The sequence below is a fragment of the Lacerta agilis genome, chromosome 15 (assembly GCF_009819535.1).
Source record: "Lacerta agilis isolate rLacAgi1 chromosome 15, rLacAgi1.pri, whole genome shotgun sequence".
Taxonomy (NCBI): Eukaryota; Metazoa; Chordata; class Lepidosauria; order Squamata; family Lacertidae; genus Lacerta; species Lacerta agilis.
Window position 1 is genome coordinate 6,927,931 of NC_046326.1, and position 26,190 is coordinate 6,954,120.

The 26,190-nt window shown below is 45.9% G+C and overlaps 1 protein-coding gene across 1 annotated transcript; it reads right to left on the minus strand.

Moving 5' to 3' along the window:
• Positions 1–10,219: 10,219 nt before the first annotated feature.
• On the minus strand, positions 10,220–25,132 carry PLPBP (pyridoxal phosphate binding protein). The gene is made up of 8 exons (XM_033171718.1): positions 24,980–25,132; positions 22,362–22,469; positions 20,562–20,597; positions 19,962–20,037; positions 18,938–19,072; positions 17,521–17,663; positions 17,326–17,424; positions 10,220–12,362 (listed from the first exon to the last, which is right to left on the minus strand). Exons 1-8 carry the CDS (start codon positions 25,073–25,075, stop codon positions 12,225–12,227), a joined length of 831 nt encoding a protein of 276 aa, XP_033027609.1. The 5' UTR covers positions 25,076–25,132; the 3' UTR covers positions 10,220–12,224.
• Between the last annotated feature and the right edge of the window lie 1,058 nt (positions 25,133–26,190).

Here is a 26,190-nt window from a genome sequence, read left to right on the forward strand (position 1 = left end):
TGGCCATTCCGGCTTCCCGGCGACCGCGCGGCCCTAGCGCCTCCAGCGCCCCTCTCCCTCCGCCAACGCTGAGCCTGGAGTTGGATCGGCGAGTTGGATTCTGTTCGTTCAGGACTCGAGCGAGACGGAGTCTTTTCCTCTTCTGCTGCAAGGGTTCAAGGGGGTCCCCTTTCTCCGAAGCCTCCCCTTAAAAACAATTCCTACTGAAACTGAAGCGTAACTGGCTCGAGTACAATATATTCTCCCTTTACAACAGTTTGCATTTTTTTTTCAGACGCCAGGCTAAAAACATTGTTATTGCACGACCGTGTCTACTCGGAAGAAAGGCCCGCTGAGTTCCGTGAGATTTGCCCCCCGGGTACACGTGTGCTGGATTGCAGCCTCATCCTCACGATTTTGGGGCAATAACGTGATTTGGGGAGCATCCCCCCCCCCGCGCGCCTTTTCCCCTTGCAGTTGTGTGTGTCTCTTTTACGCACGCTTCTCTAACGCTTTATTTGGGGGTTGTAAGCTCAGTGTAGTGTAAGTCCATTAAGGCAAACGGGGCACTGCCCCTGGTGCCCCACCAGTTCCAGTCTGTCCTTAGCCAGCCCTCCACTGTCCACCCTTTTCCTTCCATCCAGGCCACAGGATGCGGACCAAACCAGAATGAATTGGCTTTGCCTGTCATTAGCTCTGGCTCCACCTACTGTTGGTCTCCTTGCCTGTCAGCTGCCTCCTCCTTAGCCTTGGTGTTCTGCTTGTAGAACTCAGGAAGGAGGAAGAGAAAACTGTAATTAGTGGGCTCTGTGTGCCATTGGCTCCGGCGCCACCTATGGTTCGGCTCCCTGCCTTTCACCCTACCAGCTGCAATGGGTACCAGTCGCTACTGCCCCTGCTGCAGTTGCTTCCTGCCTTGTAGATCCTGTACTGAGTCGAGGGTTGGAGTAGATGAAAGATTCCATCAACGGTGGAATCATCACTTTTTACACATCAATTGGGAAGACAGGCAAACTAATGCCAGTGTACTGGAAGAAGCAAAGATCACCATTGTCGAAGCAATGATTCTTCAACATCAACTTCGTTGGACTGGTCAAATTGTTCGGTTGCCTGATTATCGTCTTCCAAAGCAACTGCTCTATTCTGAACTTAAAAATGGAAAGCGTAATTGTTATGTACTGAGTTGAATAGGATCCAAACTGCAGCAGTCTGATTGGTCCTAGAACAATAGGATTGAGATTGCAGCAGTCTAACTGGTCCCAGAACAATAGGATTGAGATTGCAGCAGTCTGATTGGTCCCAGAACAATAGGATTGAGATTGCAGCAGTCTGATTGGTCTGCAGGAGCCACCCAATCCAGCTCCAGGTGGAACTGAATCCGCACTCCGATTGGCATACAGGAGTATCCCGGAATTAGCCAATCACGTGGGGCCCATTGTGTAAATAGTGTATATAAAGCAAACGTTTTGGGGGAACTGCATTCCTCACTACTATGAGCTGAATAAAGAGCATGAAATTCACACTGGACTCCGAGTATATTTCAGTAATGCTGGTGGTCAACAAAAGAAGTTTAAAGATTCTCTCAAGGCACACCTAAAAAAATGTAGTATATACACCAACAATTGGGAAACACTGGCCTGCGGGTGCTCCAATTGGAGAACAGCCTTTGCCATAGGTGCCATGGGCCTTGAAGACGCTCAAACTTGGGACTCAAAGGAGAAACGTGCTAAGAGGAAGGCACGCTTGGCAAATCCACACCATGATCAACTCCCGTCCAAAAATCTATGTCCTCACTGTGAAAGGACGTGGATCATCCAGAATTGGCCTCCACAGTCACTTACGGACTCACTTTTAAGGCTGTGTTCATGGAAGACAATCTTACTCGGCTGTGAGTGATCGCCAAAGAAGAAGAAGAAAGAGTAGATGACTTCTGAGGTGGCTTCCAATTCTTGACATTCTAAGATTCTTTAAAATAAAAAATGGAGCAATATATTTCTGCTGCCACCATTCTGTGCATGTTCTTGCCTTCTCCCACTCATTGCCATTATTTCTGCTCTGACCACATACACGCCAGTCATTTAAAGCACATTTATACCACTTTAAGAATCCTGGCTTCACCGAAGTACAATTCCCAGAAACCATATTTTTTTACTTTTTACTTTACTTTTTTATTTTTATTTTTTTTAAAGAACAGTTGGCCATAGTAAGGGCACAAAGAATCCATTTACGTTGTCCAGTTGTCAAATTCCATATAGTGGGAATGTAGCTCAAAAGAACCAACAACCGTAACAAACAACAGTTCCCATGATTCTTTTGGAGTAAGCCATGAGCTTTAAATGAGCAGTTCCTTCCCTAGTCCACAGATTCAATGGAGTTGATGGTCCTTGTATGGCTTCTGAGCCAAATCTTTGCTGGGCACATGAAAATCCAGTGCTAGTCCATCCCCACAAACTCGACCCTCTGTTACAAGGCCTCCAGCAAGTGATCTATGATGTGGATGTGACGTTCAATATTTCTTGAAAACTCTGAATTAACAATACTAACTTGCCCTGACTCTTCCGTATCCTTCATTTGTCTGCTCTGGAATTCTCTTCCTTCGCTTGGCTTGTCCACAAATTATTTATTTAAAGTCCAATGAGACTATTTTTTTTTTGGCAGTGGTGGACTGGACAACACAGAGCATTAAAGCACAGCCCATGCATCTGGTGCTCCTCCTCAACCCTACCCCAGCTACTGAGATTTCACTGGGGACATTTTTGTTTCCAGCATAAGGACTAGCAACTTGTTCATTGGTTTTGGTGAAAACCTCAGGACATCAACTTTGTACAGTAATCGATTCCACTGCCTGTGTTTGAGCAGTACAATCCAAAACAAGGGGTGTGTCCTATTCATGCACAAGGGCACAGTTTTGGAAGTTAAAAAAAAAAAACTTAATTGGGAGCCACTGTTTTACCCCCAGCTCCCTTAAATCCGTTCTAAACATGATTAATGCATCCCTGCCTTTTCCTCTTCAGGCAATTCCTAGGGGCAGGAACCAGTGCTGCGTTCTCTGCAAGGCAAACAGGGTGGCTCTGCTGCCTTCAAATCCTAGAGGATGCTGGTCAGTCAGGGCTGCTGTGCTGCCTCCCAAGAGCTGTATGGTACCATCAGCTGTGCTCTCAAGTGCACCTCTGCCGTTTCCTGTCAGAGCACCTCTCCAAACAAGTCGGCTCCACAGATGCAAACTGAACAGAAACTTGAAACCCCAGGCCCATCCCTGCATCAGGATTACAGTTCAAACGCTGCTGCTTCCCAAAGGGGTTGAAAACCATGTAGCCTGAGTTTCCTTTCAACTCTTTCCAAACCCTCTCAACCCGTTCCCAGATAAACACAGACTCCAATCCGTTGGAACCCCTTCTCCGGCAAAAGGCAAACAGAAAGGTGAACTTCTGCGGTGCTGAAATAACAACACTGGGCTCACGATTATCCAAAGGGCTTGAAGTTTCTCAGAGCAAGGCTGCTCAGAAAGCACTCTGGATTTGTTTAAGCACAAAGCGCTCTCTCTTCCTCTCATGCACACACACACACAGAGAGAGAGAGAGAGAGAGAGAGAGAGAGAGAGATTCAGGTGATGTGAATGTTCTGCCTTATGGAAGATGTTCCTGCATCGAGAAAAGAAAAGGCCTAGAGTTTTCCTGTACATTATGAACTAAAAATGCAATACTTCTCACCCTGGTGGGGAAGACTCTGACTTCTATGACTGCCCAGATCCTTACTGCTAATGAGCAACCTGAAGGCCATTACTTCGCTTTTTCTTCTTACAAAGCTTCACCTATCCCATCCTTGGACTGGGCAGCCCTTCAACAAGAGCAAAGGTGCGGGACCTGTGGCCCTCCAGATGTTGTTGAACTGTCAACCTGGATTACCAGCCGTGCTGGCTGGGGTTGATGGGAGATGTGCTTCAGCAACACCTGGAGGGCCAAAGCTTCCTGAACCCTGAACTAGAGGATGCCATCGGAGGACCTCCCTCTCTGAAGCGGGACACAAGATCACCCAAGGCATGATGCAAAAGGAAGAGAGGGAAGGGATGCGGAGGGAAGAGGAGAACAAGCACAGTTGCTCTTCCACTGCCTTATGGACAGAGCCAGGTCGCTCCCTCTCTTGCTTAAGAGGCCAGGGTGTGCAGCTTCATGGGCATAGTCAGAGGGGGGCGGGGGGGCAGCTGACCCCCTTGATCAAGTAAAACAATAGAAATACTTAATTGAGCAATCACATCAGTTCTGTCCCCCCAACTAAGTCTTTGTTCCCCCTAACAAAAACCCTGCCTACCCCCATGTGCAGCCTCCCAGAAGCCTCAAGTGTCGTGGTCAATGGCAGGAGCCCGATTGTGCCCCCTTCCCCTTTGCAACCACAAGGCAACTGGCAGCTGAAGTCATGTCAGGATGGAGCTCCTTCTCTGGCCGATGGATGGGGCCAGGCAAGTATTCTCCTTGCTTTGATTCTTTCTGGAAGGCAGGCAGGAGGTTGAGCCAAAGGTAGAGGCCAGAGTGTGCCTTCCTATCTCTCTGTGCATAGCAGGGGTGGGGAACCTCAAGCCTTGGGGTCCAATGTGGCCCTCCAGGACTTTCTATCCAGCCCTTGCAACTATCCTCATGACACACTATGCACTTGTCCTGCTTCCCTGCATGTTTTTGCCTGGCTGTTTGTATATAGGAATCTTCAAGGGGGAGCAGTCTATTACACGAGCAATCTGAAGTGGTTTGGTGCAAGTGCAAGTTGACCACTTAAGTGCGAATTAAAGCCCAAATTCCTCTTACTGGTGGCCAATAAAAGCAGCTTCCACATAATTTTGCTAGAGGAAACCCAATAGCCACTGAATAAACGATCTCTCCACAAAGGCAGACAAGGCGCTCTTGAAATCTGAATGCACTATAAACCAGTCTGCTGTTCCAAAGGAATTTCTTCGGTCTCTAATCCAGCAATTGGGAATACTCACCTGTTTCTGCATCCAATGTGTGGTATTTTCCTAAGGCATAAACATGCCCCCCCAGCTGACCTTGGATGGGGGGGGGGCTTCAAGTTCCTGCTATGTGTAGTCTGAGAGTTCCAAAACATTAGAAATATGGTCATAGCGTGTCTAAGAATCCTGGGAACTCCGGTGGAGAATGTGTGCATGAACTTAGTTACAGGTAGGTAGCTGTGTTGGTCTGGCATAGTCAAAACAAAATAAAAAATAAAAAAATCCTTCCAGTAGCACCTTAGAGACCAGCTAAGTTTGTTCTTGGTATGATCTTTCGTGTGAATGCACGCTTCTTCAGATACACTGAAACAGAAGTCACCAAACCTTTATATATATTGAGAGTGGGGAGGGGTATTACTCAGAAGGGTGGTGGGAATGGGGGATTGGCTGATAGGTGTGGAAAACCTGTTGACGACTGTTAACGACTGCAATTGGTCTTACAGGAAAAGGCAAGGGGTGAGATGGCTAAAGATAGCTTTGTCATGTATAATGAGATAAGAATCCAATGTCTTTGTTCAGACCAGGTCTCTCCATGGTTTTAAGTTTGGTAATTAGTTGCAATTCAGCAACTTCTCTTTCCAGTCTATTTTTGAAATTCCTTTGTAGTAAGACAGCTACTTTGAGATCTTGTATGGAATGTCCTAGGAGACTAAAGTGTTCTCCTACTGGTTTCTCTGTCTTGTGATTCCTGATATCAGATTTATGTCCATTTATCCTTTGACGTGGGGTTTGGCCTGTTTGTCCAATATAGAGAGCTGAAGGGCACTGTTGGCATTTGATTGCATACACAATGTTAGAAGATGAGCAATTAAATAGTCCTGAGATGGTATGTTTGATGTTGTTGGGACCAGTAATGGCGTTGTCCGGGTGTACGTGGCAGCAAAGTTGGCATCTGGGTTTATTGCAGGCTCTGGTACCAGTGTCCATGTTGAGTCCTGTTGTTGTATTATTGTGGGTGAGGAGTTGTTTAAGACTGGGTGGCTGTCTGTAGGCAATGAAAGGTCTTCCTCCCAGAGCTTGAGAAAGAGAACTGTCTTTGTCTAGGAGAGGTTGTAGATTTCTGATGATGCGTTGTACTGTTTTAACTTGGGGGCTGTATGTGATTACTAGTGGTTGATGTTTTTAATATTGTTTTATAGATTATAAAAATGCTGTGTTGGTTTGTTAATCTTAGGGCTTTTGCTTTAATTGTGATGTGATTTTTTTAGCTGTTGCTTTGCTAACAGTGTTTTATAGGTTGTAATCGTTGATTGGAGTTGAGGCTCCAGTACTTTGGCCACCTCATGAGAAGGGAAGACTCCCTGGAAAAGACCCTGATGTTGGGAAAGATTGAGGGCACAAGGAGAAGGGGATGACAGAGGATGAGATGGTTGGACAGTGTTCTCAAAGCTACTAACATGAGTTTGGCCAAACTGCGAGAGGCAGTGAAGGATAGGCGTGCCTGGCGTGCTCTGGTCCATGGGGTCACGAAGAGTCGGACACGACTGAACGACTGAACAACAACAAATCGTTCCACTGATGATTTGTTATTGTGCTGTATTTGTGATGTTCTGCTCTGCTCTATCATCGTTACTGTTTGCATGCCGCTTTGGGATTCATCTGAATGAAAAGCACCATAGAAATATAATACAGTAAATCAAATCAATCAAAATGGTACAGTTCCCAGCACCTTGAACAGATTACAGTTCTCAGGATTCACTGGGGGAAGTTGTGATTTGAGTACAGCTTGTATTGTATATGCAGCCTGTGTTTCCTCATCCTCCACAGGATTAAATACACTACCGAGGTCCATAGATCCCAGGGCAAATCAATGGGATCCCCTCCAGATGTTGTTGGATTCCAGCTCTCATCAGCTCCAGCGAACATGGTGAAAGATCAGGAGTTAAATTCTCCACAAGTTCTGGAGAGCTATCTGAGCCTTTGGGCCAAGCTACAGGTTGTGTCGTTGTACAGCAGTGTGAGGGTCTGTTTAAAACTCTGAATGGCAGTCATAGGGAGGGTGTGTGTCAGGATCACAGCCAGTGTGACCTGGGAGGAAGACTTTAACCCTTCCTCTTGCACCAAGCAAAACTCTCCTTCCCCACCATAGCTGCTATTTGGCACAAGAAAGCAGCTGCTTTGGGTATTCAGGGGCAGCATGGCGTGGGATGAAAGGGTTCAGTCTCATTTCTATACCACCCTTCATTAATAAATAGTTAAGATAGTCCCTGCCCACTGGCTTACAATCTAATAGACAACACACAAAAGGAAAAAGAGATGGCGAGAAAGGAGGGGGAAGGAACTTCGGCACCCACTCTTAATCTTGGCGTTTTTAATGCTTCTCCAAGGACTCGGCTACGCAGCTGCAAAGAAAACGTTTAAAATGTGTTGCAAAGTGCAATATACAAATGTGACACTAGATGGCGACAGTGAGCTATGCCAAATTCAATTTATTTTTCAAAATGTTTTTAAAAAAATCATTTTCATGGCGTTTTGTATATGTGTGTAGATTCCACTCTAGTTCCTTCCCTCAAGGCTTAAAATGGACATGACATGGGAAATGAATTACTGAATCACTCCACCTTTTTCTTTTTAAACTTCAAAGCGAATGCCGCAGTTTCCAACATTTAATGCTGCTATAGCCATAGTGCTGTGTGTGCGCACTTAAACCTTTCCCCTTCAAAATAATCTAAAACACTGCCTCCACCAAGTTGCTATTGGTTGGTTGTTGGCACCTGTCTGTCTTGGGAGACAATGCAAGCTAAATTTGACTGGAACCAGGCTAAAATCACTGCTGGGGGCAGGGGTCCCTTGGCTCAGGAGAGTCACTATATGGGTGGGTATTACAGCACTTTCAAAAGGCAGCCCTTCAAAGCTGTGGGTGGGAGAAGCAGAAAACCTTCTCTAGCTGGGACTTTAAAGTCAAGCCAAAGAATCTGGGGCTTCTTCTAATCCTTGCTTCTCTTTGGTTCCTGAGGCCAGCAAACCTTGTTCTCACTTCTGCTGATTTGCTGCAGTGTTTCAGAGCTAGTTGTTCTGTGGGCAACCTGGATATGACACCACGTTCTTTGCATCTTAGGGCCTGGTTGGAGGCATCGGATGTGGGCAGGACTCTGCTTTTCAAAGCTGAGATTTGAAGAGTAGCTGGGAGTGGAACTTATTACTTCAAGTCACTGGCAGGACAGCTAGGACTTTGCACTTTCAGCTTGGCCTGTGGATTTATAGAACACACCGAAACAGTTCGTTCCACGCATTGGTAACAAAGGGTGCTCTGAAGTCTCGGATTAAAAGAATAACTTGAACACTTTTTGCTTTCCATTTGGCCAGCATATGTGAAAAGGCTGGAACAGAAATGTAGTACAAGGTGAAATATTAATTGCACCTTTACAAGCTCCACCTGTCAAAAAATGTGTTGACTATAAGTCACAATGACCTCCAAGGCAGATGGAAGAATGGATAACTGAACACTCCCACTTTTGTTGCATTTTTAAAAGGACAGACTAGGAAGCAAAAAGAACGTACTGGCCAGTCTTGAGATGTTACTTTTCGTTCAGCTCCCCTCTCTTCTATAGCAAATTCCCACACAAGCCCATCTTTTCCTAACCTTAATGTTGGATCCTATTATCCTTTGGGAAGTTAGGAAACTCTGCCACCTAGTGCCCAGTTTATGAGCAGCTCTGTCCTACTTCCTGAAACTCTTACAAGACGGGGTGGCTACTCTGTAGTTCTCCAGATGTCGTTGGACTCTGCCTTTGGCTGTAGTCGGTATGACGAACTGTCAGGGAAGATGGAAGCTGTAGTCCAGGAACATCTGGAGGGTCACAAGCTAGCCACCTTCTTAAGATTATTAGGCTTTACGCACACAAACTTTGTATTTATCGTTGAACGTGTTCAGGACTGAGGTGGGACACCATACAGTCGTAGGCTAGCACAATATGTACTCTTATTTCTTTGCTTTCCCGCTAATACAGAGGGAGCCAATGGAGTGCGCTCTGGATTTTGCTGGACCACAACTCCCATCAACCCTGACTATGCTCGCTGGAGAGAGCTACCTTCGCACTAACACCACCCTGGTTGTTTGCATGCAAAATTATTATTATTATTATTACTTGAATGTATATACCACCCTATACCTGGAGGTCTCAGGGCAGTTTACAGAACAAAATCAAAATATATAATAAAAAAGAGCAACAACCCAGTAAAGGTAAAGGTAACCTTGACAGTTAAGTCTAGTCACGGACGACTCTGGGGTTGCGTGCTCACCTCGCTCTATAGGCTGAGGGAGCCGCCATTTGTCTGCAGACAGCTTCCGGGTCATGTGGCCAGCATGACTAAGCCGCTTCTGGCGAGCCAAAGCAGCACACGAAAACATAGTTTACCTTCCCGCCGGAGCGGTACCTATTTATCTACTTGCACTTTGACGTGCTTTCAAACTGCTAGGTGGGCAGGAGCTGGGACCGAGCAACGGGAGCTCACCCCGTCGCGGGGATTCGAGCCGCCGACCTTCCGATCGGCAAGCCCTAGGCTCTGTGGTTTAGACCACAGCGCCTCCCGCATCCCGTAATAATCCAATACCCCCCCTAAAAAAACCACACATTTAGAAAGGGCGTAGGATGTCAATCAAATCAACCAAAGGCTTGGTTAAAAAGGGTCACTTTTGCCTGCTGCCTAAAGGTATATAATGAAGGCTCCAGGCGAACTTCCCTGGGGAGAGCATTCCACAGATGGGGAGTCACTGTAGCAAAGGCCCGTTCTCGTGTTGTACAAGTGTGCCATTCTTCTTTTTTCAGCAACACTGAAGACGGGAAGCCAATGCACACTCACCCCCTCCAGACTGCTTTCTCCAAGGTGCCCCCCACCACAATGCTTTGCACTCTCCCTGCTGCACATTTGAGAGCAGAACCCTATCTCTCTTACGCAGCCCTCTCTTCTTCATGGGGCCAGTGTCATCAGGCAACTGCAAAGGCCGGCTGCTGACCACCAGAGCCTCCTGCCCCTCCTCGCCAGAACCAACGGGCTGGGTCCTGCTGCAAGATGGGTTCCCCAGGGTCCAGTGGAAAAGCAGCCTGGAGAGAGCGTTCAGATTAGAGCAGGGTGGTCCGTTTTAGAACAGCTACATATTTTGAGCTGGACACCCGCCATCCCTCCAGAACAAGAGCTTCTTGGCCTTCAAAGGGCAATAAAATCTGAGCAGCCAAGCACAGACCCACCGGCATTGTTCTTTCCTTCCCCCTTTGCAATTCACGACACCAAGAACAGAAGAAGAAGAAAAAATAACATCTTTAATAGCTTAGTAACTGGCACAGATGGTACAGTATTCTGATCCACAACTGGTTTTATTTCTTAACACACATGAAAACACTGCGCTGCGGAGCTTGGGGCAGGAGGGAAGAAGTTTGGGCTGCATTTAGCATTGCACCTACGTAGTGGGACACTAAGTGGGCTGGGTGTTTGTTCTCTGCAGTTACATTCAGCGTCCAGGGCGAGAAAAACCAAGTCCCACTGCTAGGAGCATAGGAAACTGGCTTATATTAGGTGACACCACTGGTTCAGCTAGCCCACTGGAGCCAAGACTGGCAGCAGCTTCCTAGGGTCTCAGGTATGCTATCCATCCATAACTTGCTTTTGCTTTAACGGGAAACGCCAAGGCTTTAACTTGGCACCTTCTTCATGCCAAGCATGTGTTCTAGCACTGAACTATGGTACCTCCCCATGGCTGAGCCGAAGACACACCACTGGAGTAACCCAAAGACACAACAAACTCCCAAGCTATTAGGGAAAAGAGGACCGGGGGGGGGGGAAGTATATTTCTACCGGGGACTAAAGTCATTTGTAGCAGCAGACTGGGCCTTGAAGTAGATTGTCAACATGTGAGTTACAAAACAAGATTTCACTGTAAACATTTTCACCGATTGGGGATGCTGCAGAGGAGAGATGAATGTGATGGCTGCTTTAAATGAACCTTAAGATATGTACAGTGGGGAAAACAACTCATTGTTACTTTCTGTCACTTGGGACCCAGCATCTGGAATAAAGATGCTTTGCATTAAAATTTGGGAGTTCACCATTTGTCCAGGGTAAGCGTTTCTTCACATATGTGCTACTTGCAGGTTTGCTGCTCAAGCTGCCCTGCCACATACCCAGGCGAGTGTGTGAATGACTGCCTGGAGTTAAGGTTTAGTTTGGCCTTCTGTCCGAGACTGCTCTACTCTGCAGTATTGCCTTTCCTCCAGGGCAGGTGGGGTTTAGGGAGTGTGGGAAGAGGGGGGGGGCATTTCAAGGAACTTTCCAGGCACGACAGCCTCTCGGTCTCCCACGTGAGGTAGCTCAGCCCCGTTTTTCTCATATAGGGGACACAGGCACAGTATGGTTAAGCGACTTGGCCAAGATCACACAGCAAGTCAGCAGCAGAGTCAGGGAATTTCCCGGCTTTGGCTAGCAGAACATACTGCTTTTACCTAGCAGGACTACTCCAACCATCCATTTTCCAGAGGAGAGGGGGGAAAGGGACATTTTATAGTGAGAGAGAGAGAGAGAGAAAGCGATATGCAGTCGGCTATCAAAACTCGTAGCAGCAGTCTTCGGAGGATGAATACAACCTAAAAAAAGAGAAATCTTCCAAACCTGTGGCTCAAAAGCTGCCATTAGCTTAAGCTAGCAAGTGCACCCTGACTCATCTCTTTCCACAGTGTAGCAAGCAGCAAACCGCCCATGCTGAACAGGTGCTTTCTAGTGTCATTAAAGGGTCTAAGACCCCGACCTCTGATAGGATGCTTGATGGCACACAACACAGCAATTTACCCATAAAGCATTTCAGTGGGGTGGTGGAGGGGGGCTTAATCAATGGAGCATGGCCATGGCACCCCCGCAAAGAGGGGTTTCCACATCAGGGAAACCAAGTTTCCAATTAGAAATGTGTAATGTTCACAGCTGGAAATGTTTCCTGCCCAGACCTAGTAGGGCTTAAGTCAGCTGGTTATCCAGAGCAGCTATCTAAAGTCACTGCAGCTAAGGTACCAAAAGTCACTTGTCAATCACTGGTGCTCCATTTGCTGGTTGTTGTTGTTATTTTTTTTTAAAAAAAGAAATTCAATCTCTATGGATATACAATATTAAAATTACAGGTGACGAAGTGCCTGCGACGCCCTCTAGATTACCTGATGGTGCCCCACAGCTGTCAGCCCAAAGGGAAAGTCAAGTGCATAGAAAGGTCTATCAGAAAGGATTCCCCTCCCTCCGTGGAAGGAATCGCTAGGGCCTTCTCCTGTTAGTGCTCTTTCACCGTCAAATTCTCCAGCTGGCCTTTAATCTCCCTCGGGGCTTTGTCGCTGGAAGGTTTGTTGGGGTAGTCTCGCTCTCCAAAGATGGTGCTTCCGATCCGAACATTTGTTGATCCAACTTCAATCTGTACAGCAGCAAAAAAAAGCAGGAGAAAGATCACGGGTGCTCGGGAAGTTGTAACTTTGATCTGAAAGGCCTTGGCCGTCCCATTTGTAAATTAAGCCGTGCTGCTAAAAGGTGGGTATAATAAAAATGCTCAGGCCCACTGAATGAGGACTTCCATCATGGCTAATTCCTCCCTCACCAAGGCAGCATCTCCACAGACTAACCTGTCTGTGAGGTTTGGAGCTTTCAGAGTTAAAGAAGCTCAACAGTTCGCTCCTCCCACAGGGAGGATGTGTCACAACATCCGGGTTATCTGCTGTATGCGATGTCTTTGTGATTTATGTGACGCACTGTTTATTTTCTGGTCAGTCTTACTTTCGGTTCTGAACCGGAGAGACCGGAGCGATGATGGCCTCCCATTCTCCGGGAAGTGGCTATGATTTATATGCTTGTAATAAAGCGTACTTTGCTTTGAAACAACCCAGACGTTGTGGGAGTTTAATTGCTGGCACGAAAGGTACACACACCGTTGCGCAAGAAGAAGTAAGAAGTTTGAACAAACTCTGCTAAAGCACTGGAGAAGCAGGAGAACGCAGAAGGAAGCGTGCTGGACACCACTCCAAGTGCTAAACTGGTTTTGAGGCTTTTCCAGTTAAAACCAAAAGCCCCACACTGTCTCTCCACAGACTGAGTTACGTAACTGAGAACACCCTATAGATGGACTATATGGTACTTGCTGAGATGACCGGGAAACTCCGTGACCAGAGGGACGACGCAGTGGGAGAAGAATGGAAGAAATTAAAAATGTATTTGAAAAAATATAGTAGGATTGAAATTTAGAAAGAACTTGGAAGAAATATTAGACTGCAGATTTAGAATTATGTAAAGTGTTAATGAAATGTGAAATAATGAATTAAGAAAATAATTTAAGAAATAGATAAGGTTTTTTGGAAAATATGGTTGGTACAATGTAAAGAAATTACTAAAGATGAAGGACAATGTACGCAGGAAGGGCAGACGTGAGGAAGTCAAGTTACAATGTTAAGGAAAGAAGCAGTCTTTAACAAATAATTTCTTTGTTTTTCATTTCTGTATTTTTGTATTTTGTAGTTTGTATAGTTTTTGTTTTTGTATCTGTGGTATGCTTGTAGTTGTTGTATTGGTTCATTTTATGTGTTTTGTTGATGTTTTTGAAAAAAGTTAATAAATACATTTAAAAAAAATAAATGAGAACACCCTACAGACAATGGGTGCAATCGAGATGCACCTCGCCAGAGTAATACAAGCCCAAACATTCCAAAATGTTTTGAGAAGACTTATGTCCCGATTTGCACATAATGGGTCGATGGCAGGGTATTGGCCCCTTTTGGAGCTGGATGCTGTATGGGGAGAAATAACACATGAAGATACTCTGTGGGGTCCGGCTGTTTCGCCCCTCCCTTTAGTGCCTTTCTCCTGCTTCGGTTTCCCTTTCTAGTCCCTGGAATCTCTGTAGTGTATCCAGGGCAGATTTGTTTTAAATCAGATTGATTTAAATCGCTAGTCAGTAAGACTTGATTTAAATCTTTTTAAATTATTATTATTTTACAAAAAGACTCATTATTTCTGGTATAATCTTAATATTTACAACAAATTCACACTTTTGAGAACTGCAAAAACAAGCATCTTCTCGTTAGAAAAACGGCTCCAAATAATCTTACAGAAACCTCAGGAAGAGCATCACATTGTGAATGGATTAATGGAATTCACTTACCAAAAAAATTGAACATTGCATATAAAGCCTCATGCTGCATAATTAAAAACAAATCCTTATTTCCTGATGAATAGCCTTTGGACTATAATGTAACTTAAGTAGAAAACTATTCCAAAAAGATTTTTCCTCCAAAAGCATTTCATTTTTAAAAATCTGATTTAAATTAAAAACCACCGATTTAAATTTAAAAAACTCAGATTTTTAATTTTTTTATTTAAAAAGCATTGTTTTTTATACACCCTGATACCTCCCCCCCCCAGCTACCTGAATTAATATTTCCTGTTTGTCTGAGGTAAGGTACTCCTTAGAAGATATTTTCTGTGTATTAGAAAGTGTGGGTGGGTGTTAAAGCACCCCCCTCCAATGGAAAACGTAAGAACCTTGCCAGGAGACTTAGGCATGTCTCCTGCTGTACAGGAGCTAAAGACTGGGCTGCATTGTATAGTTAACTCACAATACAATGGGATGCAGCGACTCAGAAGTAAGTCTCTCTTTCTGTAAAATGGGCCTTACTCCCAGGATTGCAGCCTAGGTTTTGGAGGAAAGCAGGGTTTTTGGGTCCATTGCAGCTGTGGGGCTGGCAGAAATCCAGCACCTTAAGCCTTTTCCAGGATAGAACTACAATCAAGATGAAAGCTTTACCTGTTCACAATCTGCCTGTCAGACATCTTATTATGTGTGTTCCTACTGGCTTATTTAAGGGACGTGGGTGGCACTGTGGTCTAAACCACAGAGCCTAGGGCTTGGCGATCAGAAGGTTGGCGGTTCAAATCCCTGCGACGAGGTGAGCTCCCGTTGCTCGGTCCCAGCTCCTGCCCACCTAGCAGTTCGAAAGCACGTCAAAGTGCAAGTAGATAAATAGGTACCACTCTGGCGGGAAGGTAAACGGCGTTTCCGTGCGCTGCTCTGGTTTCGCCAGAAGTGGCTTTGTCATGCTGGCCACATGACCCGGAAGCTGTCTGAGGACAAAACGCCGGCTCCCTTGGCTTATAGAAGTAGATGAACGCCGCAAGCCCAGTCATCCATGACTGGACCTAATGGTCTGGGGTCCCTTTACCTTTTTTTACTTATTTTGAGGCAGTCCACTCCACCTGCAAAAGGGGGCACAAATCTGCATAGGACACGAAGCATATGCAAATCTGCATCCTCTTGGGAGTGTGCTGCAAGGACACAATGCCCTGGGCCAAGAAATCCTGTAGGCACCCCTGCTAGTAGTGACTGACAGCACCTCTCTAAATTCTCAGGCCTTTCCCAGGGACTGCTGATCTGGCTTACTGGAGATAACATGAATCAAATCATAGACTATGGGTCACTCCCCAGTTCCCACCACCACCATCAAGCTCTAACAAAGATGGGCATTCATCTTCATTGATAAGAGGGCAGGAATATAGCTCAGTGGCAGAGCTCCTGCTTGGCATGTCTTCGGTTCAACTCCTGGGATCTTCACTTAGAACCATTTCAAAGCTGGCAAAGATCTGTCCAAGAACATGAACAGTCACTGCCAGACAGAGAAGCCAAGATCAGACTAGATCGGGGTAGGCAACCTAAGGCCCGGGGGCCGGATGCGACCCAATCACCTTCTCAATCCTGCCGGCGAACGGTCCGGGAATCAGCATGTTTTTACATGGGTAGAATGTGTCCTTTTATTTAAAATGCATCTCTGGGTTATTTGTGGGGCCTGCCTGCTGTTTTTACATGAGTAGAATGTGTACTTTTATTTAAAAAGCACCTCTGGGTTATTTGTGGGGCCTGCCTGGTGTTTTTACATGAGTAGAATGTGTGCTTTTATTTAAAATGCACCTCTGTGTTATTTGTAGGGCAAAGGAATTTCTTCATTTTTATTTATTTATTTTCAAAATATAGTCTGGACCACCACAGGGTCTCAGGGACGGTGGACTGGCCCATGGCTGAAAAAGGTTGCTGGCTTCTGGACTAGATGGACCAGCCACCAGTAAAAAGACAGCTTCCTGTGTGGCCGGGGTTATGCAGCCAGGTGTGTGTGGCTCTGGTGGGTTGATGCCTTTCAGTTGTATGTGCCTTTCTTAGCTCTATGAAACTAAAATGCAATTCCCCAGTTACAGGGGGCTATTGGATAGTTGCACTGAACAAACTGAAAGCCTCCATTAATGTATTTTCCTTAGCACCCGGTTTGGGAAGCATCAATTCACTGAAGTCATAGCCTCCAACTCCAAAGTAGCCACCAGCATGACAAGAAATCTATTCAGGAGCAGGGTGGGATGCACATACCCGTATTAGGGATGGCTGGATTTCTTGAAACAGCCCAAGCAAATCCTGACATAACAAATATGCATTCCTTACAAAGTGCCTAGACAGCTAGGTACAATCCAATCGTTTTGCTAAGACGGAACAAACCTTGCCATCTAAAAAGAAGGGAGAAATGATGTAAACAAATGAGGAGGAAGGACACAAGGGAAAGATGGGGAAAGGAGATGTCAAAGGCTTGGAAGAAGAGGTAAGAGTTCAAGGCAACTGCAAGGTGGGAGGAGTGGAAAAAATTGGGAGGCAGAGCATCCCAGAGAAAGGGACAGCGGGAAAGAAAGGCTGTGTGCACACCATACAATGAAAGCAACCCCCCCCCCAAGAATCCTGGGAACTGTAGTTTGTTATGGGTGTAAACTACAGTTCCCAGGATTCTTGATGGCAAGGTTCGGTGCTGAATGTATATTAAATGCATGGTGTGTAAACAGTCAAAGACTTGGAAGTGTGAAATAGGTGAAGCTTAGCCAGGACAAAGTAAAAGCATAGTGGAGATCATGAGAGCAGATAAAGAGAACAAAATGAAGAGAGAAGAACCTTTCATTGGACGAAGGGATTTAAATACAAAAAGTAGCAGCTTCTGTTGGGTCTGGTAAGAAAACAGAAGCCAGGCAAGCGAGAGCAATGGAAGAGAAATGAAGGCAGAGAGACACGTGCAGCATACTTATGAGTGCGACCCTGACCATGTCTACTCAGACGCTATGTCCTATTGAATTTATTGGGGCTCACTGCCAAGTCCATAGGTTTATGACGCTGCCTATGAGAAGCAGGGAAGCTGTCCAAATGGGGAAACGAAGATTTACCCAAATGTTCCAGCGTGAGCTTGGTTGCTCACTCAGAGGGCCATACATCTAGACACTCTGCTGGGAGGGAGGGAGGGAGGGAGGAAGAAGTGAAAGGAGAAAGCCCCCATGATTAGCAAAAGAAAATAAAAGGCAATAGACTGACTTACTGCATGCTGGAAGTCTGTAGACATCCCCATGCTCAGCTCAACTTTTTCAATGGGGAGATTGAGCTTGTCGCACAACTCCTCGCGCAAGGATATCAACATCTGCAGGGGAGGAAAGGCAATGCAATTGAACTTGGTGCTCTCGTTCCTTAAAAGACAAGCTTTGCATATGAGTATTTCCCCCAAGATCAGGAATACCTGGAAGTCAGGGTTGGGCCCCTTACTGAGGTCGTGCCCAAAGCTGCCAATCGTCATTAAGCCCACAAATTCCAGGCTGGGACACTTCTGGAGGATGTGTGCCACTGTTGTTACTGTTTCTCCAGGCGGCAGTCCATGTTTACCTTTAAAAAGAAAAGCTTATTTGTTAATCATAGCATTTTAAGAGTTGGAAGGGACCACGAGGGTCATCTAGTTCAGCCCCCTGCAACGCAGGAATGTTCTGCACAATATGGGGCTCAAACCCACAACCCCGAGATTAAGAGTCTCATGCTCTACCAACTGAGCTATCCTGCCTTGTTATACATTGCATTTTTATTGCAACCTCTGGGGGAGGACCATAGCTCAGTGGCGGTGCATCTGCTTTGCAGATCCCTGGTTCAGCCCCTGACATCTCCAAGCAGGGCTGGGAATATCCTCTGTCTGTAATCCTCGAAAGCCACTGCCAGCCATTGAGGGCGATACTGAGCTAGATGCACCAAGGGTGTGAATCAATGCAAGGTTCCTCCAAAGTTCAATCCAACCCTCTGTTCCTCCAAGGAACTCAGGTGGTATATATAGTTCTTCCTCCCTGCCCCTTCTATCCTTATAACTGCCCTATGAGGTAGGTTACACTCAGAAAAAAGGATTGGCTTGTTGGTCATTCAATCAGCTTCATGGTGAATTTGCACCTGTGTCTCCTCTGTTTTAGTCCAACTCTATAAACACTATACCATGCTGCCTCCCAGTAGTGAAGGCAGCCTTGCTAGGAAGAATCTAGGAATAGGAATAATTTATTATTGGCCAAGTACATTTTCCAACATACTTGGAATTTGTTTCGGCTACATTGCAATGTAAACATACAGACACTGTTCCTCTCACAATACAAAGAAGCAAAGAAACCCCACCCATAATTTACCTCCCCTTCAGCTATACAACTACAAATTTAACAATTTAATGGCACAAGGGGAAAAAACTATTCTTGTGCCTGGCCGATTTTGTATATGAAGTCCTGTAGCGACATCCAGATGGAAGTAAATCAAGCAGATGATGACCAGGATGTAAAGGATCTGCTACAATCCCCTCTGCTCTCTTCCTAACACGGGTAGCATAAATTGTCTCTATTGAAGGCAAGCTAACACCAATATCTAGACCATATCCTGCCTGATCAGGGATCCCAACTGCTCCGAGAGCCAAGTGCATTCAGCTGCCTGTTTGCAGGATTCCTTTTCCGGATGTCCTGCAAGGTACACAGAAGCCTCAAAGAGCCCAACATCACCCTTCCACGCATTCACATGTCATACTTGTGTGCGCACGAAGGAGGATCATACAAAGAAAGTGCTGCTCTTTAAAAGGAGGCTGAAATGCAAGCCCGAACCCTTGGCGTGTGAGAGGGGAGAACAACATCAAACCTACTTACTGTCTTCCCCACTGGTGTTCACTTGCACCATGATCTTTAGCTTCTCCAGAGAACCCTTCTTCTGCCAAGACCCGTTCACTCTGTCCGCCAGTTTTGGGGAATCCACCGTTTCCAGCATGAATAGGTTAGGTACCGCTAGACGACATTTAAAGAAGAGTCTGAGCAAATATCCATTGCAGAAAACATACCAGTTCCATGCAATTTCAGAGTGCACTGTACTGCCAAGTTAGGGATCCTCGCATAAACTGTACATTCTCTACCTGAGTAGCGCAATGCTCCCTGCACCATACGGCTATACCCCAACACTGGTGAAGGGAGACAGCTGGTCCTGATTTTGGATGACCGGTTGAACAGCAAGGCCTTTTGCTCCTTTCCAGTTTCCACATTAATCACCTCTTAACTAATGTTTTCAAAATGTATAATGCAAAACAACATCTTAGAACAGGGAGGAGAGAGCAGAAGCCGTCTTGTCCTAAACCAAGCAGGAGAAAGGGCCCTTTGCCCACGGCACATACAAAAAGCAAAGAAACAGCAAAAATAGAAGCTGGTCTCTCAGTCACCTTCTGCCGGATCTTATGAATTAACTAAATAAGTTTATCAATTGAAGGACCAGACATATGAGGCACCGCTGAAAATTACCACACTGCATTCAGATCCATTAACAGAGTTGTGCAAAATTACAACTCAGGAAGATGCAACTACAGCTGACCTACTGAAAACTAAGCTAAATCTTATGAAATGGCAAAGTCCATGTTTGCCAACGGCAGCAGCCTCTAGGTCCTGGGAAAAATAAATCCCTCCAAGCCCCAATTTCAATTTTTGGAGAAATCACTGGTTCTGTGTCCTGTACTGTGCAAATTAACTGCATCTCAAAATCAGGATCTCCTTAAGTCAGAGCTGGTAACAGTAGTGCATTCACTGAAGTGAGCACATTACAACCCCCCCCCCCAATGTACACAAAGGATTTCTTGTTGTCTCCCTGCTCCCCACCCCAAAAGTGAGCACAAAAAGAAATTATTATTACCAATGAGTTTGTTGACATTGTTTTTCTGTAGGTGGCCTATGAAATGCCATTTAATCTCTGGACACGAAGAAAGAATCTGAGGACAGAGGCAAGTGAGTAGAATTTGAAATTCATTTTCATGCTAGGCATCCATAGAAAACTTGCAAGTGAAGGATGATTTCACTTTTATTTATTTATAACTCAATTTTCAAGGCAAAAAGCTGCCATAAAGTGGCTTATAATAAAGACAAAGAATGGTCCCTGTGTAAGAAGAGAGGGGCAAATCTCATCCAAGGTCCCTCAAATGTTAACATTATTTTGATGGCAGTTAACACACTTAGTAGCAGTTTGCTGTCAGTGTAAATAACCTCTGCTGGGACAGATTCAGCATATAGGCTGCCATCTGTGCTCGAAAATTATTTCAAATGACTGGGGCTCTGCAACAAAAAGAAGCATCTTGGCCAAGATTATCTGCTATTTATACATAAAGAACTGAACAGCTACTGAAAGGCAAACAGAGAGATTCTTCTCTGAACATGAGCTTAATAGTCAATTTTCTGAAACAAGCCTCTGCCAACTTGACAGAATGAGGATTTTATTTAGCACACAAAATGTACTTACTCTGGAGTCTGATGCCTTTTCTAGAAGTTCTTGGACCTGCAGAAAGTTAAGACATGGATTAAATTTTGCCAGGCTTGCTCTGGTTTACCTCTAACTCGACCGCCTTGACTTACAAGTGCTTCTGTTCACATGTAATGCTAAACACCATGGTTTAGTGCAGAGGTGGGGAACTGACGGATGTCCACATACTGTTGAACTCCTTTAGTCCTAGTCAACATGGCCACCAGCCCAGGAAAATGGGAGTTGTAGTCCAACAACATCTGGACAGCCACAGCTTCTCCATCCTTGGCTTAATGCAGCATGGACTAAGCACAACATTCCTCTCCTATCCTCCTCCCCATGTGTCCAGGAGGAGACTTCGGCCATGCTTAGTTTCACAGTAAAAGAATGACGACTCAGTGGTGCATTCAAACAAGGGATCCTGATTTAAAACAATGACAGTTTCATAACCAAAGGCTGGAAGCTGATTCACTATAAAACTCAGCAGAGTTAATCTTTAAGAAGGATTCCCAGTTCAAACATTAACGCTGAGCCAAGTTTTTTTTTTTTTAAGTAAAACAAATCTTAGCAGAAGTCCTTCCAAGCTGCAAAGGACATAGGGAGGTGCATGAGGAAGAGGAGATGGGGAACGATGTCAAACCATGGGTGAACATTACAAGCAAATGTGCATAGCATTAAGACAGTGAGTTCCAATTATGCCTCAACAGAAGGCAAAAGGGTTAATGAGCAGCGTTTTACAAGAGTGGCAATATCCATTTGCATAGCTGTCAACTTTTCCCTTTTCTTGTGAGGAATCCTATTCGGAATAAGGGAATTTCCCTTAAAAAAAGGGAAAAGTTGACAGCTATGCCATTTGTAAAACTGCTAATAGACACTATTCTTGAGTACGAAGTCATGCATCAGATTGCCAACTGCTCCCAGTTATTCTGTTCAAGAAACTGCTTCAAACCACACTGATGCGCCTGTATCCAACATTAGTGCAATTATTTCCCCATGTTCACTCATTTGGACTATGCAAGTCAAATTAACCAGCCGTAATGTAACATTACTGCTGCACAGTGATGAGCAAACTGGTATTTGCATGTCTAGCTTATATTTTAAAGACTTCAAGAAGCCATTTTGAAATAAATGACAATGTGGGAATGTGGTCAGATCCAGACTTATGTCTGCTATTGTCACAACCTTTCAGGCCTGCTTTCACCACATCAGATTGCACATTGCTGGTATACATCATGGAAGAGGCTGACAACAGCCGTGAAAAGGGTGACTTCCAAGCTAGAGATCGCTGGCAAAGGGATTGACAGTCGAACCTCCAATATTGCAATGCCTTTTTACAAATGATGCGACCACTCTTGGAATACAATTGCCACATCCCGGTGGGTCCTGCTGCCTGAGGTGGTCACCTCACCTTGCCTCATGGGTGAGCCAGGCTTGTCTTCCTCCTTCACAGACACGAAGTGTCCCTTATTTTTCAAAGTTTTAGTTTAGCAAATTTAGGATCATATGAAGAGTCTGTTGGATCAGACCACTTAGTCCAGCACCCTGCTCTCAGAGTGGCCAACCTGAGGCCTATGGGAAGCCTGAAAGCACGACCTGAGCGCAGCAGCATTCTCCCCATTTGCGAATCTTTTAAAGCCATTTAAGTTCTGTCTCTGTAATGTTTACTCCCCAGCTATGCCACAATTCTCCAGGGTGATGCGGGACTAATGAAATATGAGCTCCTTTTGTGACCATCTGGTTTGTGAGCATGTTTCCTTCTGGTCCTGCAACCTAAACGACAGGGAAAGGGAGGACACTCACATAGTTTTCTCCAAAGCTGCGCTGCCCATGGTTGTAGGCCTCAATCACCATTTCCGCTGGCTTCGTTTTACTGACAGCTACAAGGCGAGGCTGTATAGCAGGCAATCCCTATATTTGCAAAGAAAGAAACGGTCAGTGGCCAAGTACACATGGGGATGCTCACAACTCTGTGACTGGAACATGGGAAATATCTATTGCAGGCCAACAGGCACAGTTAAGAGATTTCATATTATCTCACGTCCATCTTGAACTTTGTTTTTTAATGGAGACAAGTTCACATGTTCTGTTTTGAGTTAATGTGGAAAAAACACAAAGGTTCCTAAAGACTAACAGACGTGTTGTAGCATAAGCTTCCATGGATTAATAGTTCACTTCATTGAATACTGAAGTATAATCCTTGCGTAACAGCTGATACATATTACCCAGACACATGTACGGAGAGGGAGAAAAAATGTTTTAAAACGAGGCTAAATGAGTATGAAATGCAATAAGTATTGACTATGACAACGCAACACAAAACTTAAGACAAGCCAAATGACCATCCACAACAGCAGCAACCGGCAACAACACATCCATTTGTGAATCTGCCCTAAGCTGGGCTTCCAACCTCAATTATTTTAATTATGGTATAATAAATTCCATTGGAGTAACTTTGAATGCAATCCCATAGCTGCTGCCCTGGGAGTAGGCCCTGCTGAACTTAACAGCATTTACTTGTCACCCTTCTTAAGGCACGTTGGTTCTGACTTAATGATTCAAAGAGATCCCGAGTCTTGCTTTGTGAAAATACATCAGCCCCATCCACACTTACCTGGAAGAAAGTCCAACTGTATCCAGTGATCCCTACTTAATTTCTTGTAGGAATTTCCGGGGTGAGGGCAGATACAGAACAGGACAGGGCTCCTGCATGCTGAGCAGCTGTGTATAAGAGGGAATTTCAGCAGGTATAGCTTGCTGTGCATGAAGTCCCTCTTCTGCACATCTACTGAAAGGTGCAGGAGTCCTGCCCTCTCTTCTGCATCCGGCCACTTTAGCAGGACTGCATAGTGGACGCAGCAGCTCAGTGGCGGCGGGACATCTGCTTTGCCTGCAAAGCCCCATGGCTCATTCCCCAGCATCTCCAGGCGGGGCAAGGAATGTGGAGTGCTGGTGCCAGTCAATCAATGGCATTCAATTAACTGTCTATGGTCAAAGGTGTTCACAACGAACAGAAGGCAAAAAGCAAGACATTACAGTACTTCTAAGATCACGCAGTGCGAGTCTCACAGCATAAAATTGCCACACGTTAACGTAACGATGCCAGAGCATATTTGGCTACCAGAGGTTTAATTTACAAGTGTTTATTACTTAAGAGTTCAACTATCACTTCCAAGGGGGATTGATCTGAGACCCGATGGAGAACACAATTGTTATATATATAATTAAAATTTGTCCAGTAGCACCTTAGAGACCAGCTAAGCATGCACACAAAATCTCATACCAAGAAAAAACTTAGTTGGCCTCTAAGGTGCTACTGGACAATTTTTTATATATATTTCTACTGCATCAGACGAACACAGCTACCTACCTGAATCCAGAACAATTGTTATAGGAATTCTACTGTCTCAAATATACAATAAATATTGATAATTGCACAAGGGAAACACACATACATAGGTATATAAACCACATGTCTAAAATAGTACAGGAGAGCAATCCCAAAGTCATCTTGGCTCTCCTAAAGACTCCTAAATATTTCCTCTGCCACCTTAATCCTCCTTGCATGAGAACTCAGATAGCAATCAGGAGAAGTTCCTGAAGGGATTCCTCTCCTACATCTATGAACCTCCTTTGTATTAATTGTCATTGTTTGCCCAGATGCTCTGCATTGAGGGATGTCTGAGGGGCATCCTGATGGTCCTATCAAATGCTTATGTTTTGTGTAAACTGTCTGGAACTAGGCGAAACTTGCTAAATCCTCAGGAATATCACACCTTGGCCTGCCTGAGCCACAGTAACCCCACTTTAGGTGGGTTGTAATTTCTGACTGTTTGTAGAGGGGATTGTGCTCCTTCTCCACGCCAAAATGCAACCCCTTCAAAGAGATATTTCTTCTCGGTTCTGGGTCTCTCTTGCCTCCTTGCTAACAGGGGAGGGAACTCTGTTGCAACAGAAAAAATATGAAGCCAGCCACCCCTATTTTTCTAGATCACAATCAACATTCATCGTGCACGATATCCACGACCTGACTACCTCCCTGCATGCCTTCCCGTTCCCTGTGTGCTACTCCCAGGCGTCTCCCCTCTATGTATGCCGAGGGCCTTTGCTGAAAAGGCCCTGCGCAATTGGGGGGGGGGGGGCTGCTGCTGCCAGTCAGTGCAGGAAACACTGGGCTAGGTGGTCCAAAATTCTGATTTGGTATAAGGCAGCTGAGCTGGCTATGCTCCTAAGAAAAGGGGGGGGGGCGGCAAGCCCGGTAATAAGTTATTCACGCTAAAAGGTACACAGGCTATTAATAACAACAGCAGCGGAAAGCAACGATCCGCAGGCCACGCCAGGTCTCTCCCACCCGCCGCCTCCAGGGCAGGAACCGGCCGGCCGGCCGCCGCCGCAGCCGCTCTGCCCTCCCGCCTTCGCACCTTGGGCCTGCTGGCCGCCGCCTGCTGCACCCGCTCCTGGACTGCCCTGAGCGCCGGTCCCAGTCCTTCCCCGGCAGCCATCCCCGCTCTCCACATTCCCCAGCCGTGCCGCGGATCTTGGGCCGGGCTTCCGCCACACACGCAGCCTTCTCCCAGGCAGCCAATCGCCACTCGAAGCTTTGCTCGGCTGGCCAATGAGGGTCGGAGGTGGGCCCGGAGGAGGCGGGCTCAGGCCTGCGGGCTGGGCTCGGCCCTCGGCCATTTTGGAGAGGTCGGGGACCCGCAGCTCAAGGCGGCCAAGGGAAAAGCCGCTGCGGGGGAAGTGAAGCGGAGGGGGAGGCTTTTTTCCCCCCTGAGCGCATGCGCGGGAGGCGCCGCTGGCGCAGTGATCGCAGCGCCAAACGCTTCCCAGCCAGGAGGAGGGTGTGTTTTTCGAGCAGGAATGCCAGGGGGCAGGGCGTCACGGATCAGCCCAGTGCAGAACTCCAAAGGAAGGGATCTCTGGGAATCGTTACCTGCAGCCCCGTGCACCCATTGGCAGCTGTTTCTGAACCCCCTCACAGGGTTGTTGTTAATATCTGCATCGCACCAGCTCGTAGGAATACCACGGTCCAGGGATGAAACCCTCCCATCAGGATACAGTACTCCATTGCAACACCTTCTCCATTATTCTTTTCTTGAAAACCCTACCAGGATACTCCATTCCAACACCCTCTCCGTTATTCTTTTCTTGAAACCCTACTAGGATACTCCATTCCAACACCCTCTCCGTTATTCTTTTCTTGAAACCCTACCAGGATACTCCATTCCAACACCCTCTCCATTATTCTTTTCTTGAAACCCCACCAGGATACTCCATTCCAACACCCTCTCCATTATTCTTTTCTTGAAACCCCACCAGGATACTCCATTCCAACACCCTCGCCATTATTTTCTTGAAACCCTACCAGGATACCCCATTTCAACACCCTCTCCCATTATTCTTTTCTTGAAACCCTACCAGGATACTCCATTCCAACACCCTCTCCGTTATTCTTTTCTTGAAACCCCACTAGGATACTCCATTCCAACACCCTCTCCGTTATTCTTTTCTTGAAACCCTACCAGGATACTCCATTCCAACACCCTCTCCGTTATTCTTTTCTTGAAACCCCACTAGGATACTCCATTCCAACACCCTCTCCATTATTCTTTTCTTGAGACCCCACCAG

What these genes read in the sequence shown, in the direction of transcription:
- PLPBP (XM_033171718.1), bottom strand. Translation starts at nt 25,075, where the DNA reads ATGTGGAGAGCGGGGATGGCTGCCGGGGAAGGACTGGGACCGGCGCTC. An exon ending in GGCCCAACCCTGACTTCCAG is followed by an intron (nt 17,425 to 17,520) that starts GTATTCCTGATC and finishes CCTCCCCTGCAG; the next exon opens with ATGTTGATATCCTTGCGCGA. An exon ending in CTACAGACTTCCAGCATGCA is followed by an intron (nt 12,363 to 17,325) that starts GTAAGTCAGTCT and finishes GCTGCTGTACAG; the next exon opens with ATTGAAGTTGGATCAACAAA.